The sequence below is a fragment of the Electrona antarctica genome (assembly GCF_951216825.1).
Source record: "Electrona antarctica genome assembly, chromosome: 9".
Lineage (NCBI taxonomy): Eukaryota > Metazoa > Chordata > Actinopteri > Myctophiformes > Myctophidae > Electrona > Electrona antarctica.
In genome coordinates, this window is record NC_136790.1 from 38,647,964 (window position 1) to 38,667,654 (window position 19,691).

The 19,691-nt window shown below is 47.0% G+C and overlaps 1 protein-coding gene across 1 annotated transcript in view; it reads left to right on the top strand.

Annotated features, from left to right (window-relative positions):
• Nucleotides 1-15,583: 15,583 nt before the first annotated feature.
• Nucleotides 15,584-19,691, top strand: part of LOC306929979 (inter-alpha-trypsin inhibitor heavy chain H3-like) — a gene marked incomplete at both ends in the record, with an annotated part of 28,775 nt that continues 24,667 nt past the window's right edge. The window contains one exon of the mRNA XM_079510714.1: nucleotides 15,584-15,670. Coding sequence (XP_079366840.1) covers nucleotides 15,584-15,670 — 87 coding nt within the window. The remainder of the gene's footprint in view (nucleotides 15,671-19,691) is intronic.

Below are 19,691 nucleotides of genomic sequence, written 5' to 3' on the forward strand. Positions count from 1 at the left end.
TGAAGGGCGGGACGACGCAGGCTAGCGGGGTCAGTCACAGGCCCATCACCCATCCTTCACAGTCAGGGGTCGCGACCAGACACGAGAGGCTAGAAGAACTGAAAACGTCCCTGTAGTCAGAAGGCCGATGGTCAACGCAAGGGTCCAACTTTGTGATCCGAGTCCCGTGTCACAAGGAATTCATCATCATAAGTGAAAGCCTGCCCTAAGACAAAAGGAGAAAGAGATGAAAGGCAAAGTGCAATATGCAGTGTGTTACTGTACCTGTGTGTGTTCATGTGAATCATGTCATAGGCATTCTCAGTGTTACCGCACCTGTGTGTGTTCATGTTATAGGCATTATTCTCAGTGATAAAACAACACAACACCCGACCTGAATATTGAAATGAGGGGAGGGGGTATATAAAGATATAAAACCGCTGCAGAGCCATATATGTATGACGGCATATATATATATATATATATATACATACACATATATATACATATACACACACACCGGAAAATCATATTTGTTTCCAGTTGCTTTTAGCTAAGCCCCTCCCCAAACTGCTATGGTCCAATCACAGCTAAGCATAACATGGGTTAGACAAACCTCTCCGCCAATAGTTTTCCTATATGATAAAACATTGTTTTAAAAAAGAAATGTCATGCACATATTTTCCCAGTGCACACGGCAGGCCTTTGGAAGAGATTTTGAAGGTCTGTTTCCAAAAATGAACCCGTATTTAAGTTCCTGATATTTACATTGGAATGAATGAGCCTGGCTGGAAAGTGTCCAACCCATGGGGATAGGGCGGGCTTAGCTAAAGGTCTAATCAGGTCAAAAGACGTAGCTGGTACTCCATATGTGTACGAGAAGAGTTTACACCAGTGGTTCTCAAACTGAAGGAGTTACAGACCTGTAGATGTAATGGAACCCCTGAAGGAACCCTGAGGTTCTCCCTAAATTGAGAACCACACCACCATAAATAGATTGTTCCTTCATCAGGCACAGCATATAAGGGTGAATAGGGTAGTGGTGGACTCCTTTCATGTACACATCCTGTCAAGTGTATTAATGCAAACTCATCCATGTATTATTAATCCGTCTATACAATTACATACTGTAAAATTGTACATTTTTGTTCTATTCTATCATGTCTGGAATGTCTGGATCTACTATGGCATCTCTGGTTGCACTGTACACTGTAACCTATGTCTGTGTTGAATATGTCTGACTATAGTTAAAAAATCACACCCGTGTGAAGTAAGTGGTGCAACTCCGTGTGGAGGTCCCCGGGGGGTCCCCGGAACTTCCAGACCCGCAGGAATGCACCCAGGGTGCCGGCCCGGTTCCGAAATGGTTGAGAAATGACAGAGTTACCATGTGGGGGTCCCCAGGGGGTCCCTGTACTGTACTGTACTGTACTGTACTGTACTGTACTGTACTGTACTGTACTGTACTGTACTGTACTGTACTGTACTGTACTGTACTGTACTGATACACCTGAAATCATATACAGTTAATATGTATGTGTGTGTTAGGCTGCACAACAGTGACACTTGGTTTTGAAAACCAACGAAATTCAATTTCCGTGCTCAGACACAGGTAGCCAACCAGCCAGCCAGGCAGCGAGCCAGGCACACTCAAAGCTACTTAAGGAAGTGGTTGCACCACTTAAAAACTATACAGAAACATCTAAACCTGGTGCCTGTGGATCCAGTATGCAATGTGTGGACATTGCCTATATGTACTGTATGCATCATAGTTAAGAGCTAGAGAACAGTATGCCAACACGTTTCAGCTAAAAAGGCCTAGCTACTTAAAGTCAGTTTACCCTGATTTTTCAATTTCAATTAACATCAGTCTAGCAGACAACAAATAGACGTGGGTGGTTATACTGGGGATTATATTAAATCGAGGTGATCTGCCTGGTTATTTCAGTAAATGCTTTCCTGCAAAGCTAACCATGGGAAAACATACAGGGTGATGGTCTTTGTGCTATCAGACTAATTCAATTCTAAGTCAAGCTACAGTTTCCCTGATTACTTGCCAATGTTTGCCCTCAATGATGAGAAATCCTTACATTTCTAAGTCACAGATTGGGTTGGGGGGTGGGTCTATCTCTCCTGCACACAGAGTACAATCATAATGTGTAGACCCAAATGGACAAGTAATGGTCTGTTTGGGTACAGTTTTACACTCTTAAGAGTTAAATTAACACTGAGGATCATACTGTGTAGATTGGCCATATCTTACGCCTCCTCATTCATCCATCGATCTATCCAGCTATCATTCATTTACTATACGCACTGTACAAGAGCTAGGCCAGTGCACTACATTATACCATATCACCACGCTGTATATTTCCCCACGAGGTCCATTAAACAAAATCAGCATAATATAGAAGGTATAGAAAGACAGTGACAGAGAAAGATAGAATGTAGACATGACCCAAGAGAAGGAGCAAATTAGAAAGCCAAACTAGAGAAGTCATTGTATCTAGACCAGACTCTCTCCTCAGCTGCTGTCATCTGCTTTGGTCCTTGAGGATCCACAACCTGCTTCACTCCCCCCATCAAGACATCATTCACTGTACCTTGTGAATGGTGCTGAGGTAACAGCCTGCTCCCTTCCCCATTCCTTTGGCTGTCTTCCGCCTTCGTCTTTCCAGGTGACTATAGCTTTGGCAGTGGTACATTTATTGAGAGAGAGATTAAGAGAGAAAATGGTGTCTCCCTAGTATTGCTGATGTAAATGCTTGCACAGACACACACATAAGCTCACTCTCTTCTCCCTTGCACTCTCACACAGTGACTGCAGAGATGGAGCAGGAGGCAGAGAGGAAAAAGGACCATGCCTGTTGACGCTGCGGGGTCCTAGTGTCCTCCCTGGGTTGTCTGATTTTGTGTTGAGAAATTAGAGATCATGTCGCATTGTAACAATTTGATCTGTATGTGGAACTCACACACGGCAACATAACATAGCTCTCCCACTGAAAGCATTAGTTACGGTATAGTAATGGGGAGAGTTAATGGTCTGGACCATTACTGCATCAAAAATAATCAAAAGAATATACTATAAAACATTCGTCAAATCGTCAAATAATCGTCAAATAAAATAAGAAAGAGGCAAAAAATGCGAAAATAGCCTCAAATTGCGAGGCGTTGTGAGCATGTAGATCTGGTATTTTCACAATATTTATCTGTGGAACCGAGTCAGGCAAAATGGCATGCCTCAACTCCTACAATCAATCCAAGTGCTTTGGGGGGGTCCCCAGTTCAAATAGGACTATTTTGGGGGGGTCCCCAGTTCAAATAGGATTGTTTTGGGGGGTCACGGGGGTCCCCAGTTCAAAGAGGATTGTTTTGAGGGTTGAGAACCACTGCTCTATCACAAGGTTTTAGTGAAACAGTGAGACATTGATGAGGCATGGTCATCAGGCTTTACAGCACCTCTCCAGCTCCTCAAACTGGGGCAAATGCAGTCTCCCTGTTGCCACGGTGATCTTTTTCATATACTGTACAGTCCTTCTCATTGCTCGGTCTGTGGAGGACAATGACTTCAAGAATATACATTATGGGTTAAGACTTAAGTCCGTTAAGACCGACAACAAATGGACTTAATGAAGCAGCAAGCATCGAGTGTCTGTAGGTCCTAGCCTAGTGACTGTAGGTCCTAGCCTAGTGACTGTAGGTCCTAGCCTAGTGACTGTAGGTCCTATAGCCTAGTGACTATAGGTCCTAGCCTAGTGACTGTAGGTCCTAGCCTAGTGACTGTAGGTCCTATAGCCTAGTGACTGTAGGTCCTATAGCCTAGTGACTGTAGGTCCTAGCCTAGTGACTGTAGGTCCTAGCCTAGTGACTATAGGTCCTAGCCTAGTGACTGTAGGTCCTAGCCTAGTGACTGTAGGTCCTATAGCCTAGTGACTATAGGTCCTAGCCTAGTGACTGTAGGTCCTAGCCTAGTGACTGTAGGTCCTAGCCTAGTGACTGTAGGTCCTAGCCTAGTGACTGTAGGTCCTATAGCCTAGTGACTGTAGGTCCTAGCCTAGTGACTGTAGGTCCTAGCCTAGTGACTGTAGGTCCTAGCCTAGTGACTGTAGGTCCTAGCCTAGTGACTATAGGTCCTAGCCTAGTGACTGTAGGTCCTAGCCTAGTGACTGTAGGTCCTAGCCTAGTGACTGTAGGTTCTAGCCTAGTGACTGTAGGTCCTATAGCCTAGTGACTGTAGGTCCTAGCCTAGTAACTGTAGGTCCTAGCCTAGTGACTGTAGGTCCTAGCCTAGTGACTGTAGGTCCTAGCCTAGTGACTGTAGGTCCTAGCCTAGTGACTGTAGGTCCAATAGCCTAGTGACTGTAGGTCCTATAGCCTAGTGACTGTAGGTCCTATAGCCTAGTGACTGTAGGTCCTAGCCTAGTGACTGTAGGTCCTAGCCTAGTGACTGTAGGTCCTATAGCCTAGTGACTGTAGGTACTATAGCCTAGTGACTGTCCTAGCCTAGTGACTGTAGGTCCTATAGCCTAGTGACTGTAGGTCCTATAGCCTAGTGACTGTAGGTCCTAGCCTAGTGACTGTAGGTCCTAGCCTAGTGACTAGGTCCTAGCCTAGTGACTGTAGGTCCTATAGCCTAGTGACTGTAGGTCCTAGCCTAGTGACTGTAGGTCCTATAGCCTAGTGACTGTAGGCCCTAGCCTAGTGACTGTAGGTCCTAGCCTAGTGACTGTAGGTCCTAGCCTAGTGACTGTAGGTCCTAGCCTAGTGACTATAGGTCCTAGCCTAGTGACTGTAGGTCCTATAGCCTAGTGACTGTAGGTCCTATAGCCTAGTGACTGTAGGTCCTATAGCCTAGTGACTGTAGGTCCTATAGCCTAGTGACTGTAGGTCCTAGCCTAGTGACTGTAGGTCCTAGCCTAGTGACTGTAGGTCCTAGCCTAGTGACTATAGGTCCTAGCCTAGTGACTGTAGGTCCTAGCCTAGTGACTGTAGGTCCTATAGCCTAGTGACTGTAGGTCCTAGCCTAGTGACTGTAGGTTCTAGCCTAGTGACTGTAGGTCCTACAGCCTAGTGACTGTAGGTCCTACAGCCTAGTGACTGTAGGTCCTAGCCTAGTGACTGTAGGTCCTAGCCTAGTGACTATAGGTCCTAGCCTAGTGACTGTAGGTCCTATAGCCTAGTGACTGTAGGTCCTAGCCTAGTGACTGTAGGTCCTAGCCTAGTGACTGTAGGTCCTAGCCTAGTGACTGTAGGTCCTATAGCCTAGTGACTGTAGGTCCTAGCCTAGTGACTGTAGGTCCTAGCCTAGTGACTGTAGGTCCTATAGCCTAGTGACTGTAGGTCCTAGCCTAGTGACTGTAGGTCCTAGCCTAGTGACTGTAGGTCCTATAGCCTAGTGACTGTAGGTCCTATAGCCTAGTGACTGTAGGTCCTATAGCCTAGTGACTGTAGGTCCTATAGCCTAGTGACTGTAGGTCCTAGCCTAGTGACTGTAGGTTCTAGCCTAGTGACTGTAGGTCCTAGCCTAGTGACTGTAGGTCCTATAGCCTAGTGACTGTAGGTTCTAGCCTAGTGACTGTAGGTCCTAGCCTAGTGACTGTAGGTCCTATAGCCTAGTGACTGTAGGTTCTAGCCTAGTGACTGTAGGTCCTAGCCTAGTGACTGTAGGTCCTATAGCCTAGTGACTGTAGGTTCTAGCCTAGTGACTGTAGGTTCTAGCCTAGTGACTGTAGGTCCTAGCCTAGTGACTGTAGGTCCTAGCCTAGTGACTGTAGGTCCTATAGCCTAGTGACTGTAGGTCCTATAGCCTAGTGACTGTAGGTCCTATAGCCTAGTGACTGTAGGTCCTATAGCCTAGTGACTGTAGGTCCTAGCCTAGTGACTGTAGGTCCTAGCCTAGTGACTGTAGGTCCTAGCCTAGTGACTGTAGGTCCTAGCCTAGTGACTGTAGGTCCTATAGCCTAGTGACTGTAGGTCCTAGCCTAGTGACTGTAGGTCCTAGCCTAGTGACTGTAGGTCCTAGCCTAGTGACTATAGGTCCTAGCCTAGTGACTGTAGGTCCTAGCCTAGTGACTGTAGGTCCTATAGCCTAGTGACTGTAGGTCCTAGCCTAGTGACTGTAGGTCCTATAGCCTAGTGACTATAGGTCCTAGCCTAGTGACTGTAGGTCCTAGCCTAGTGACTGTAGGTCCTATAGCCTAGTGACTGTAGGTCCTAGCCTAGTGACTGTAGGTCCTATAGCCTAGTGACTGTAGGTCCTATAGCCTAGTGACTGTAGGTCCTAGCCTAGTGACTGTAGGTCCTAGCCTAGTGACTGTAGGTCCTAGCCTAGGCAAATGTTCATTTGCATGTATGTATATGGTTCCACATGATTTTTCAAATATCATCTGCATTTTATGGTGTTTTGCAACTCCATTCAGATGTTGCTTTGCTGTATCCCATAATCAGCTGACTGATTGGTGAACGTCATTGATACGTAAATCATGGAGATGCAATCAGTTATACTCAACTGTGTTCTCACTCGTTTTACTCAAATGAGTCTTTTTGTTGGCATTTCCATTTTTACTGATCTAGCCTATTCAACACAGTCCGGCAAGTACAGCAGCATTTTTTTAAAGTGACAATTTACAGTCACATGGACATACATTCTCCACAAATGTACAACCGTATCTGCAGTCTAAAGAATTACACACTCCACTTTAATAACCAGATTAATCAAATCCTCATTTGTGAAGTTCAGTAAACGCATGGTCTGCATTTCTCTTTTTCTATTTTACAATGCAAATTGTACTTTGTTTGCAATCCTGGTTATATAGCCTACCTTTCAATCACAATCTCATGCCTGTTAAACTGCTAGACATTATGTCAAGGATTCAAACACAAAGTACAACAGGACAGTAGTTCTAACAGCACATGCAGCGAGCAAGACAGCCAGCCAGCCAGCCTGCAGCCAGCCAGATTGGCAGACAATAAGCTTTCATGGTAAAGTCTGGCATCACTATAATAGTTGACATATGATATATGGTATATGATAGCATGTCTCACAAATGTGTGTGAATGTGCAGTGTATATGTATTTGTCTGTATGCATGTGTGTATGTGCGTGCGCGCACGCGTGCGTGTGTGCGCGTGTGCTTTGTGCGTTTTGTGTAAGGTGTTGACTCATGCCAAAAATAGCAGATTCTTGTTCGCCCGGCAGAACCAATCACAGCCACTGCAAATACAATGGTTTCCATGGCAACCTTGAAAATAGACTACATTCTCACTCAGAAATAGCAAAGGACACTGCTGTAACCCCAGAAAACCACCACTGCCAATAATAACTACCCACACACGCGCACACACACGCGCACACACACACACACACACACACACACACACACACACACACACACACACACACACACACACACACACACACACACACACACACACACACACACACACACACACACACACACACACACACACACACACACACGCAATTACTGTAACCAAAACACAATAACACCTACACTACACTACAAAACGCACATGCAGTATGGGGGTAAATGAACACAATGACATGATACAGTTAAACTGGAGAGATTAACTACAGTATATAATATAGCATACACACATGCGCGGGCGCATTCACACACACACACACACACACACACACACACACACACACACACACACACACACACACACACACACACACACACACACACACACACACACACACACACACACACACACACACACACACACACACACACACACACACACACACAGAGAGTATGTCAGGGCCCAGACCACTCACGCCACCTCCACTTTGAGCCTTGATTGGGGTTAGGGTCTAGGAGGGTTAAGGTTCAGTTTTGAGCAGGATGTGGTTTTGGGCAGGTTTGGGGCCTCAGTGATTGCTCTCCACAGCCCGTCAAAGGACACGCTACACACCTCATCCCATTGGAATGTGACTGTCCATCCCTTGTGCTTCAGGTGACGCAGAGGGCTAGTGTCCTGGACAAAGCAATGATAGGAAGAATGAGTCACAAGTTCTGTGGAACCTGCTAGTCTCATACATTGGTCACTTTGGCTGATGACCCCATCTCTGCTGAGTACGTGACCCAGGAAATTAGGAATGCTGTCTTGCATTGGCAATTATCTGGGTGGAGATGGAGGCCTGCCTTCCGTTCTGTGGAGAAGAAGCTCATCAACGTAGCGGACTCTCATTTCCCTGTGTTTCACCGAGGTGGAAGTATTTTTGAGGTTTAGGCATAGTTTCTGTGAAGTTAGGGTTATGTTAGGTTTATATGCATTTTTGTAAAGTTAAAGGTTAGGGTTTCCCCACATCCAATATACAGTGACTGTATAGGTGATGGACAAACGACAGCTCAATGATTTAACAAAATCATAAAGTCTGCGCACTGGTTCTGAGCTCGACTAGTTTATGCTGTTCAATGTTTTGATGGTGTTAACCAGGACCCGCTCTATAACTGATCCTAAACAATCTTCATCTGATGCAGAATAAGACCCGCTCCAACTGATTATCACGAGGGCTATTTATTTTCACCGAAGAGACAACCGTGAAAAACGGCAACACAAAATAATATTTTTGAACAACATTAATTATTAACATTATTAAAGTCCTTTTTGACAGTTACGCGCTGTCTTCCTTAAATGTCCATGAATTGCCCGTAGCGATCAAGTACACAACAATATGAATATTTTAACATGGATGGGTGCACATCCTTTAGCCCACTTTTTGAATGCATAATGATATCTTCTAAATCTTGTTTTTACATACCGAGCACCAAAGAAGGTGGTCTTCCTCTCAGAGGTCCCATACTGGTGTTTGCTCATGCTGCTATTGGAGGGTTGTATGTACACTTTTACTGTAAATGAACAATGTAAACAATTAAACATGTATTACACACACACACGCACACACACACACACACACACACACACACACACACACACACACACACACACACACACACACACACACACACACACACACAATGTCTAGTTTACAGTTGATGTCCGTTTTAAAATGGCACTTAAATTAAAGCAGTTAATATGTACTATATCCTAGTATACTTTCAGTCACCCTGTGGAATGCCTGCCTGTCTGCGTGCCTGCAGAATGCCTGCCTAACGACGTCATGAATATGGCAATTAAGTTATGAGCAAAACGTCTGTTATCAAAAGGTGCACACACACATCTGACAAATCTTGTCTGGTGTTGTTTGGTGGATAGTATGATTGAAGTCTATCAGTAACAAGGAAGAAACAGGACATATTGGCAATTTTACAATGTATTAATTTAACAAACAGTCAGAGCCTCTCAGTGGCATGTGGAAGAACCATACACAGCCACAACAGCCTGGCACCTGCTCCTCATGCTGCATGAGGTGTCTGGGGAGTCAAAGTCAGAGATGGTTGTGTTGGTCACTTTACTTTAGCACCAACAACAGCACGACCAAGCGGATTGGTTGAGGTCAGGACTGGTTGGCACTTGGCAGGCCATTCCATTCTCTGTCCTCCCAAATTCTGGACCATGTTATTCCTTCTCATTGACAAAATGGGACGACAGAGACTGCGGCTCCCGGCACAATGCCTGTCCCCGTCCTGCAAGCAGATCCGGTGGCTGTCATGACGACCGTGATGGAGGCAGAGGCCATGGTGACTGCAGCCTCGGAGGAACACATGTCCCAGGTCACGTGATGGAGGCAGAGGCCATGGTGACTGCAGCCTCGGAGGAACACATGTCCCAGGTCCGTGATGGAGGCAGAGGCCATGGTGACTGCAGCCTCGGAGGAACATATGTCCCAGGTCATGGCGACCGTGATGGAGGCAGAGGCCATGGTGACTGCAGCCTCGGAGGAACACATGTCCCAGGTCCGGTGGCTGTCATGACGACCGTGATGGAGGCAGAGGACATGGTGACTGCAGCCTCGGAGGAACACATGTCCCAGGTCATGGCGACCGTGATGGAGGCAGAGGCCATGGTGACTGCAGCCTCGGAGGAACACATGTCCCAGGTAATGACGACCGTGATGGAGGCAGAGGCCATGGTGACTGCAGCCTCGGAGGAACACATGTCCCAGGTCATGACGACCGTGATGGAGGCAGAGGCCATGGTGACTGCAGCCTCGGAGGAACACATGTCCCAGGTCATGGCGACCGTGATGGAGGCAGAGGCCATGGTGACTGCAGCCTCGGAGGAACACATGTCCCAGGTCCGGTGGCTGTCATGACGACCGTGATGGAGGCAGAGGACATGGTGACTGCAGCCTCGGAGGAACACATGTCCCAGGTCATGGCGACCGTGATGGAGGCAGAGGCCATGGTGACTGCAGCCTCGGAGGAACACATGTCCCAGGTAATGACGACCGTGATGGAGGCAGAGGCCATGGTGACTGCAGCCTCGGAGGAACACATGTCCCAGGTCATGGCGACCGTGATGGAGGCAGAGGCCATGGTGACTGCAGCCTCGGAGGAACACATGTCCCAGGTAATGACGACCGTGATGGAGGCAGAGGCCATGGTGACTGCAGCCTCGGAGGAACACATGTCCCAGGTCATGACGACCGTGATGGAGGCAGAGGCCATGGTGACTGCAGCCTCGGAGGAACACATGTCCCAGGTCATGGCGACCGTGATGGAGGCAGAGGCCATGGTGACTGCAGCCTCGGAGGAACACATGTCCCAGGTCCGGTGGCTGTCATGACGACCGTGATGGAGGCAGAGGCCATGGTGACTGCAGCCTCGGAGGAACACATGTCCCAGGTCACGTGGCCATGCATCACATGCCCACGGTTAGCGCCGGTTCCCTCTGGAGAGCTCTGCCGCCGTCAAAGTCCCAGACAGTACCGAGACTGTCAAGGTAGAGCGTCCAGAGCTTCAGAAGACCTACAAGTGGAACACAAAAGAGGAAGCCAAGCAGGCCTTAAGGAGAAGGGCGTGTCATCCAACGCCTGGTGGGAGCAGGCCATGAAGATGATCATCAACGAGCCGCTACGGCGCTACAGTGCCCTGCTTAAACTGAGTGAGAAGACATCAGTCCACCAAATAACACCTCACAAGAGTGTAGTGTAACGACCCTGCAAAAGACCCGGCCGTAAGTTGCTCATCCAAGAGCAAGCTCTCTTGCGTGTGTCTTGTTGCTTGCCTGGTCTACTGAGTTGGAGATGGGGGTTTGACTCCAGCTCAGGGTGCTAAACGTTACAATAGCAACATTACAATAAGCTGTTGGGGCAGAAAAGATTTGGCAAATGTTCCACAGGCAAAACCCACACACTCAGCTGCTGCCTATCCCATAAATGTATGGTCCTTACAAATGGGGCACCATTTAAAAGGGAATTTATTTCCATTTATACGTTATTGCCAAGAAGCATTGCTACAACAGGGATAATCTATCAAATACAAATTTCCAAATCTCATTTACAGGCCCAGTTGGCTTTAAAAGTAGTCTAGTCAATTCAAAGGAGCTTTATTGGCATGCTCATTCTGCTTGTATCAGCCCGATTCAGCCACTCTCAGAGACATGATATCTCTTAACTATTTGCTGCCATGTGTGTCTCTTATTTCCACATGGGAGTGATAATGGCATTGGCATCATTAGACATTTATTGATCCCAGTGGGGAAATTCAGGTGTCAAAGCAGCACCAGCTATAAGAAGAGTACAACTAAAAATAAACATATGAATCAAGTATAACAATCACCAGTAACATGAACAGATGACTTCTGTTAATGGATAATGGATAAATCACAGTGAACATGTCAAACCGGCTTACGACAGTGCCAGTGGGTATGGATAGCTAGCAGTCTTTATCAAAGGCTCTATTACACTGAATGTAATGGACATTCAGTGTAATAGATGGATGATTATATGGATGGATGATAATAATCATTGGTATTTTACCATGTCAGTATAGCTGCCATGAATAAGGACTATTAATGGATTATGTATCTGGGATACCGGTGGCCAACATTGATGATTTGATGTGTCACTAGAATACTCCAAGGTCTGGCCTACTTTAGTTCAAGGACATAATTTGATCATTTAGACTAATTGTTTAGATATAGCATGATTCCATCAGTTCATGTGAAAGCCAAAGAAGAATTGAATATTATTCAGAATAATATTCAATTCTTCTTTGGCTTTCACATGGGAATAATTTATCCCCTTGACAATAACATCAGGTCAGTGTGCATTAACTGCATTTACCTCAAAGTAAGAAAGAGCTAAAGAAAGGAGGCCAGTAATATGAACTTAGATGGCTGGGGATGATTGAACTCCTTTCCCCCACAGCAGAGCCCTGGCCCACACAGCAGAGAATCACTTCAAGTAGTAGGCGAACCGGGATGCGTGGTAGACCCGTACGTACAGCTGTACTCCGAGTTCCGGACCCGTAGAAGTCTGATAATCAGATTAAATAAATGCAGCTGTGCAACAGTGCAGCACCTAACAGCAAACAGCACCTAGAACCCAGAACCGAGCAGTGTGTTCTTCCACATAAATAAAGTAGTTCCTGGCAAAACAGTACACACACTACAGTAAAGTTAAACAAACAGCTTCACTCGGTTTACTGAAGACATTATGTGACTGAAAGAAAAGAGAAACCGTTAACAAACAACCATGATAAAGTTAGCAGCATCTTTCTATAATAAATCAACAACATTATTTTTACGTTTACCTTGTTCATTCGTGGACGGAACAGCTAGTTTAGTTTAGTTTTCCCGCGGAGGTTCTCTGAGGCGGGACCAGGCGGAAGGAGCAGCGTGATCGGAGCGTGATCAGAGCCGGGACCAATCAGAAGACGAGGAGCATAAGCAGCGGGCCAATGGCGTTGCAGGAAGCTCTCGAGAAGCAGGTGTATACCGTGGTCCAGCCAGGTCCAGCACTGCAGACGTTTAGATGCTCTTCAGACACCGTTTGGATCAGTCGCATCACACGAGCTCCGAGAAGGAAACCCGTTAACGGCACAACACAGAGGAAGCTACCGATTGTTTTCATCCTCACGGATTTGTTTATGTCCTTTCACGTTGTTTTTGTCCTTCCATCTTCAAAACGGCTTCTGTAGTTTAAACGTTTCTTGACTTTTTCTTTCTCCTTTGGAAGTTAACTTCGAGACGGTCGAGTTAATCGGAACTCGACCAGTTTGACTGAGGTAAGTTCATTTTTTCTTGGAGGACAAGGAGAGGACACCAATAAACCAGTACTGGTAAACACACACACACACACACACACAGACAGACAGACAGACAGACAGACAGACAGACAGGAGGAATAAGGAGGTGTGACCGAGAGGAGAGGCTTCAGAGTAGAGCCATGCTGTGTCGTGCAGTCCCGTGGTCCGAGGGGGGGAGGACCTCCACCCAGGCCAAGGAACTGGAAAACGCCTCCTTCTCTGTCAACGTGGATGACAGCCTGACCAGCCTGCAGTGGCTGGTCAGGCCACTGGCCTGTGACGTCTCCGTCCCTGGTGCCAACAGCAGAGGGTCCCAGCCAGGAGGAGGGCCAGCCAGGCGGAGGGAGCCTCCGCTGTCCGCCCACCACTGCCAGCCACATCCTGTCATCAGCTGCCGCCAGCCGGTGAGTTCTTCTGGGGTGCCTTTGTCCCCTCTGGCTGTGGGCCCGGCACCCATCCAGACCATGACGGTGGCCTGCAGCCGGACGCAGAAGGGCCTCCCTGGCATCGTGTCCCACGGTGACAATGGAAAAAGGCCGCCGTTCACGTTCCCCATGATGATATGCATGGCCATGCAAGCCAGCAGGAAGAGCAACATTGCGGTCTCCTGCATTTACCAGTGGTTCATGGACAACTTCTCTTACTTCCGCCACCATGACAGTCCTGACTCCTGGAAGAGCTCCATCCGGCACAACCTGTCCACCATTAAGGAGTTCATCAGTGTCTCTCGGCAGGGAGACAACACAGGTAAGGGAGGCTTTTGGACGGTCAACCCTCAGTATGCTGAGGGCATCCTTCTCCATGCTTTCAAAAAGTGGACTTCCACCCGCCAGGATGACCCGACACTGCTGTGCCCATTCGTCCAGATCCCAACCCTGCCGAGCCCACTCCCGGCCAGCTCCCAGCAAACGGATCATCGTCCCTGTAACCCCACAGGTGGCCTGTCTGTGTCGCAGCAGCTGATCAGGGGCTTTGATGACGCCACCAGCGTGGAACAGAAACAGCCAGGCAAGGAGATTGGCAGGCTCAAGAGGAAGAAGCATTCAAACTCTACATCTACCATGGCCAAAGTCCCCCGTCGAACCAGTTCCCTGGTGCTTCAGACAGAGGAACCGAAAGAGTTGGACGACCTCCTTGATTGGGTCTTGAGCAGGGAGCTCCGTCCTATCCAGCAGCATCAGGGTCCAGAGCTCTGCAGTGTTGCTACCTCCGTAGTCTCCTGTGCGGCTCCTTCACCTCCTAGCTGTGCCTTGGGTTGGCTCCCACAGACTCCGTTCATTCACCATAAGCTCGTTGGTTCTGCCTTGAGCAGGGAGCAGAGTCTTGACAGCGGCGAGCCACTGAGCTCCAGCCCCATAGAGGACAACCTGACGGCCAACTTCGACTTGGATGTCCTTACCAGCCCCACAGAGGACGACCTGACGGTCAACTTCGACTGGGACTCGGACCTCCTCGATAAGGCCTTGAGCGGGGAGCTGGGTCTGTACAGCGAAGAGTCGTTGAGCAGCACCAGCCCCATAGAGAAGAACGTGATTGTGACCTTTGACTTTGACTGGGACGCCTTGCTTGGGTCATCTTTGAGTGAGGAGCTGAGTGTGGACAGTGGGGAGCCGCCATGCTGAGCCTCAACCGCTGAAGAGGAGCACCTGACCCGAGTTGGCAATATTAACAAATTTGAATACCCCACTGGGATGTCACTTTGTGTCTTTGTATGGATTGCCATGGAATGCATCGGCTGGTGTTAAACTGTTTTGTAAGCTATAAGCCCCACTGGCATCAAAGCAGCTTGTAGTTTTGTTTGTCATGTTAGTTTTGTTTATTTCTATATCTTGACTGCATGTCTGCTTTCTTTCTTTCTTTTCTCTGTATACTATTTGACAATCTCTGTCATGCTGGTTGCCACATTCATCTGGCTTGAAGACAGAAATAGTTGTTGGTCCACCTGCTAGTGGTCTAATTTACATGTTGGCCAAAAGGGGGCAACCTGAACCTGTACAACTGTACATCAACTGAGGAAGGTTAGTGAAGGTTAGCTGAACATAATTAATTGTATTATTCAGTATTGATCTGGTGTATTGATCTGCCCCACGATTGAAATTAAGTGATTTTAGGCAGAAACAAGCTTTCGGTTACAAGCTTTATTGTCATTCACAATACATAAAATGCATAATTGAACAAAATTCCATTTCACTGGTTTACTATAATCTAAAACTAATCCTAGTTTAAAAAAATCACACTTGTGTGAAGTGAGGGGTGCCCGCTGGCACATTCATTGCATATTTACTGCCATTATTGACATATAAATGTAGTGTGTTATTGTATAGTAATGAAATCAGTCACAAGATGTATTTATATTGGCCACATGACGTCTCACAACGTCAATGTTTGTTTAACTGTTTGCTGCCCTAAACCAAGTCCATGATGAAAGGGGAGCTGCTGCACCATCTAGTCTACGTCCTGATCTCCACCCTGGGACTGTGTGTCCCCAAGCTATTCTACAGCTCACTGGTACGCATGCACACACATGCGCACCTTATGATAAGTATTATCAGAGAATTCTTAGTTTTTGGGGGGTTTTTTTGCGTTTTCAGCTCAGAAAGTGAAAATCGATGTCAAAACTGTTGTTTTAATCAAATTATCTCAATTCAAATATGTATGTGAAATGCTAAAAATGGCCCTCCCCATTTCTCTTTCTCTCTCTCTCTTTCTTAGGGGTTGCTCCATCCTGCTGACCGCTCAATCCGTCATCTCCATGACGGATTGCCCACAGCATGTCAGCACCAGATCCAGGTATTGGCAACCCACCTGAAACTTTTAAATATTTTGTTTACTAAAAGATGGAGGGACAGGGAGACAGAGAGCATAGCCTTTTAACAAAACAAAGTCACTTACAGCAGCTTTAATGTAAACTTAATTTATCATGGAGATAACTAATTATATTTCAAGTCTATTTATACGCTGTTCTTGTTGGTTAACTTTGCCTGTTTCTGACAGCTAATTTCAATAAACATGGTTATGACATGGCGTTGTAGACACTACGTGTAAGTGTAGGTTCTGCCGTAGTAGAAAGGGCTGCGACGGCAAGCAGGTTTATGTATCGAGCACTGATCCATTTCCGGTTGACGGAGCGGACTGCCGTAGCCGTCGTTGCTTAAAGTCCCTATTGAGATTGTGTCAAAGGTCATGTCTCACCTAGACTCAGGATCTAACACAAATGTTGAGCTGATGGTCAAGATTCTATGTATTCCCAGAGCAAGCAGACCGGCTCTATTATTGGATCAATGCACTTGTCCAGGAAACCGGGTCAAATCCAGGGTAGAAGAGGAGGAGAAGTTCCATAGTGCAGCTTTAATATAACTCTAAATAAGGTTATTATAAGTCAGGTGATTGTATGTTTGTTCACTGAACACATGCACACGCACTAGGTGAACCAGTCCTATCAGGATCAGCTGGTGGGTAGTTTGTTGGTGTTATTGTAAATGGTGCATTTATAAAGCGCTTTACATTCACCCATTCATTTATACACCGATAGCGGAGGACACCCCAAAATGTATTACAAAGAAAAAACCTACATTTAAAATATTTCAGAAAATAAACATTAATGGTACATCATTATCAGACCTATGCAAAATTTACCCTTTAACTTCTTGTTTACACAAAATGTTTAAATACCCCACCTAGATTGAATAAATGCCTGCCCAGAGCCAGCTACTTCTCAAACCTTTTCATGTCAAGGAAGCCCTGCAATATCTACAATCAACCACAAGATGTCACAAGTGTGCATTATTTCACACAAATCCCATGTTTTGACTATACAGTTGATTGTCAGATGTGTTCTATTATATTCCATTGAAGGATTATTAATGTGTTAATGATATAAGTATGTTAACTCTATATCATCATAGGCCTGAATTAGAATGTCTGCCATTTGAATAACACACCCTACACACAATTCATTTTGTTATTTAAGATCTTTAGACTGGTGTTATTCCTGCACTCTTTCTAGACTTGACCTGGCTATATTCTTGTTAAATGTTACTAGATAAGAAAAAATATCAAAAGTAACTTATTAGTTACATTTTATGCTATACTGAAACATGCTTAGCTTAAGTCCAGCCTACGTTCTTTTCTTGGTGGAAAAATATGTTTGGATTTTCTACTTAATAGCGCAAGCTCTGGTCCATTAGCAATTTAGCATGAGCTCTACTCATGGAGCATGACTCATGACTAGTATGGAATGCCATTCCTGCCGTATCTAGATATAAATACATAAATAAATAAATGCATTTATAAAGCATGAAATGCTCAAATAAATAAATAATTGTGCAAAGAAATATACAATTAAATATTGAAATGTATTCATTTATGTGACCATTTATGTATTTAATTATTTATTTATATATTTATGTATTTATTTAATTATTTATTTCCTTATTTATTTACGTATTTATTTATTTAATTATTTATTTAAACATTTAATTATTTATTTAAACATTTAATTATTTATTTATGTATTTATTTCCTTATTTATTTACGTATTTATTTATTTAATTATTTATTTAAACATTTAATTATTTATTTAAACATTTAATTATTTATTTATGTATTTATTTCCTTATTTATTTACGTATTTATTTATTTAATTATTTATTTAAACATTTAATTACTTATTTAAACATTTAATTATTTATTTATGTATTTATTTCCTTATTTATTTACGTATTTATTTATTTAATTATTTATTTAAGCATTTAATTATTTATTTAAACATTTAATTATTTATTTAAACATTTAATTATTTAATTATTTAAACATTTATTTAAACATTTATTTAAACATTTATTTCATGCCGTATTTCATTGACGGTATGTTAATGAGGGGTGGTCCTTGCTGATGTCACTTAACAGCCATTGGATAATCGATGTGGGAGCTCACAGTTCGATTATACTTGTCTGTGTTTCCCCGGAAATGGCAACCGGAAATGGTTGAATTTGGCGGAAGTAACCAAGAGTGTCTGACTGCAGAGTCCGCTCAGGGGACCAGGAAGTGCTGCAAGGGGGGGGGCGGGGGGAAGTCCGCTTCAGGGAGCATCTGCCAGAGGAAAGGAAACAGAAAAGCGGAAACGGAAACAGATAAACGGAAACAGAAAAGGGGCGTTCCCTTGTTCCCTTCAGTCCGCCGTCCCGGACGCGCTCCCGGGGGTCTCGTGCCCAGGTGGGGGTCCGCGGGGGTCCGCGGGGTATCTCGGCCGTCCCTGGGCCGTTTCGTACGGGGGGAATCTCGTTCGAACCGGGCCGCCGTCCCGGACGCGCTCCCGGGGGTCTCGTGCCCAGGTGGGGGTCCGCGGGGGTCCGCGGGGGTCCGCGGGGTATCTCGGCCGTCCCTGGGCCGTTTCGTACGGGGGGAATCTCGTTCGAACCGGGCCGCCGTCCCGGACGCGCTCCCGGGGGTCTCGTGCCCAGGTGGGGGTCCGCGGGGGTCCGCGGGGTATCTCGGCCGTCCCTGGGCCGTTTCGTACGGGGGGAATCTCGTTCGAACCGGGCCGCCGCCCCGGACGCGCTCCCGGGGGTCTCGTGCCCAGGTGGGGGTCCGCGGGGGTCCGCGGGGGTCCGCGGGGTATCTCGGCCGTCCCTGGGCCGTTTCGTACGGGGGGAATCTCGTTCAAACCGGGCCGCCGTCCCGGACGCGCTCCCGGTGGTCTCGTGCCCAGGTGGGGGTCCGCGGGGGTCCGCGGGGTATGCATACACACGCACGCGCGCACGCCGCACACACACGCGTGTGTATAGAGGGAGGGCGGGGGGTCTCAAGGTTCGGGGACCCCTGTCTCGTGCCCAGGTGGGGGTCCGCGGGGGTCCGCGGGGTATGCACACACACGCACGCGCGCACGCCGCACACACACGCGTGTGTATAGAGGGAGGGCGGGGGGTCTCAAGGTTCGGGGACCCCTGTCTCGTGCCCAGGTGGGGGTCCGCGGGGGTCCGCGGGGTATCTCGGCCGTCCCTGGGCCGTTTCGTACGGGGTGAATCTCGTTCGAACCGGGCCGCCGTCCCGGACGCGCTCCCGGTGGTCTCGTGCCCAGGTGGGGGTCCGCGGGGGTCCGCGGGGTATGCACACACACGCACGCGCGCACGCCACACACACACGCGTGTGTATAGAGGGAGGGCGGGGGTCTCAAGGTTCGGGGACCCCTGTCTCGTGCCCAGGTGGGGGTCCGCGGGGGTCCGCGGGGTATGCACACACACGCACGCGCGCACGCCGCACACACACGCGTGTGTATAGAGGGAGGGCGGGGGGTCTCAAGGTTCGGGGACCCCCAGGGACCCCCCAGGGACCCCCACATGGTAACTCTCTCATTTCTCTACCATTTTGGACGGGGGTGGGTTCGTTGGAATCGTGTCACCCCCCTGGGGGAGTTTTTGGGGGTCTCAAGGTTCGGGGACCCCTAGGGACCCCCAGGGACCCCCCAGGGACCCCCACATGGTAACTCTCTCATTTCTCTACCATTTTGGACGGGGGTGGGTTCGTTGGA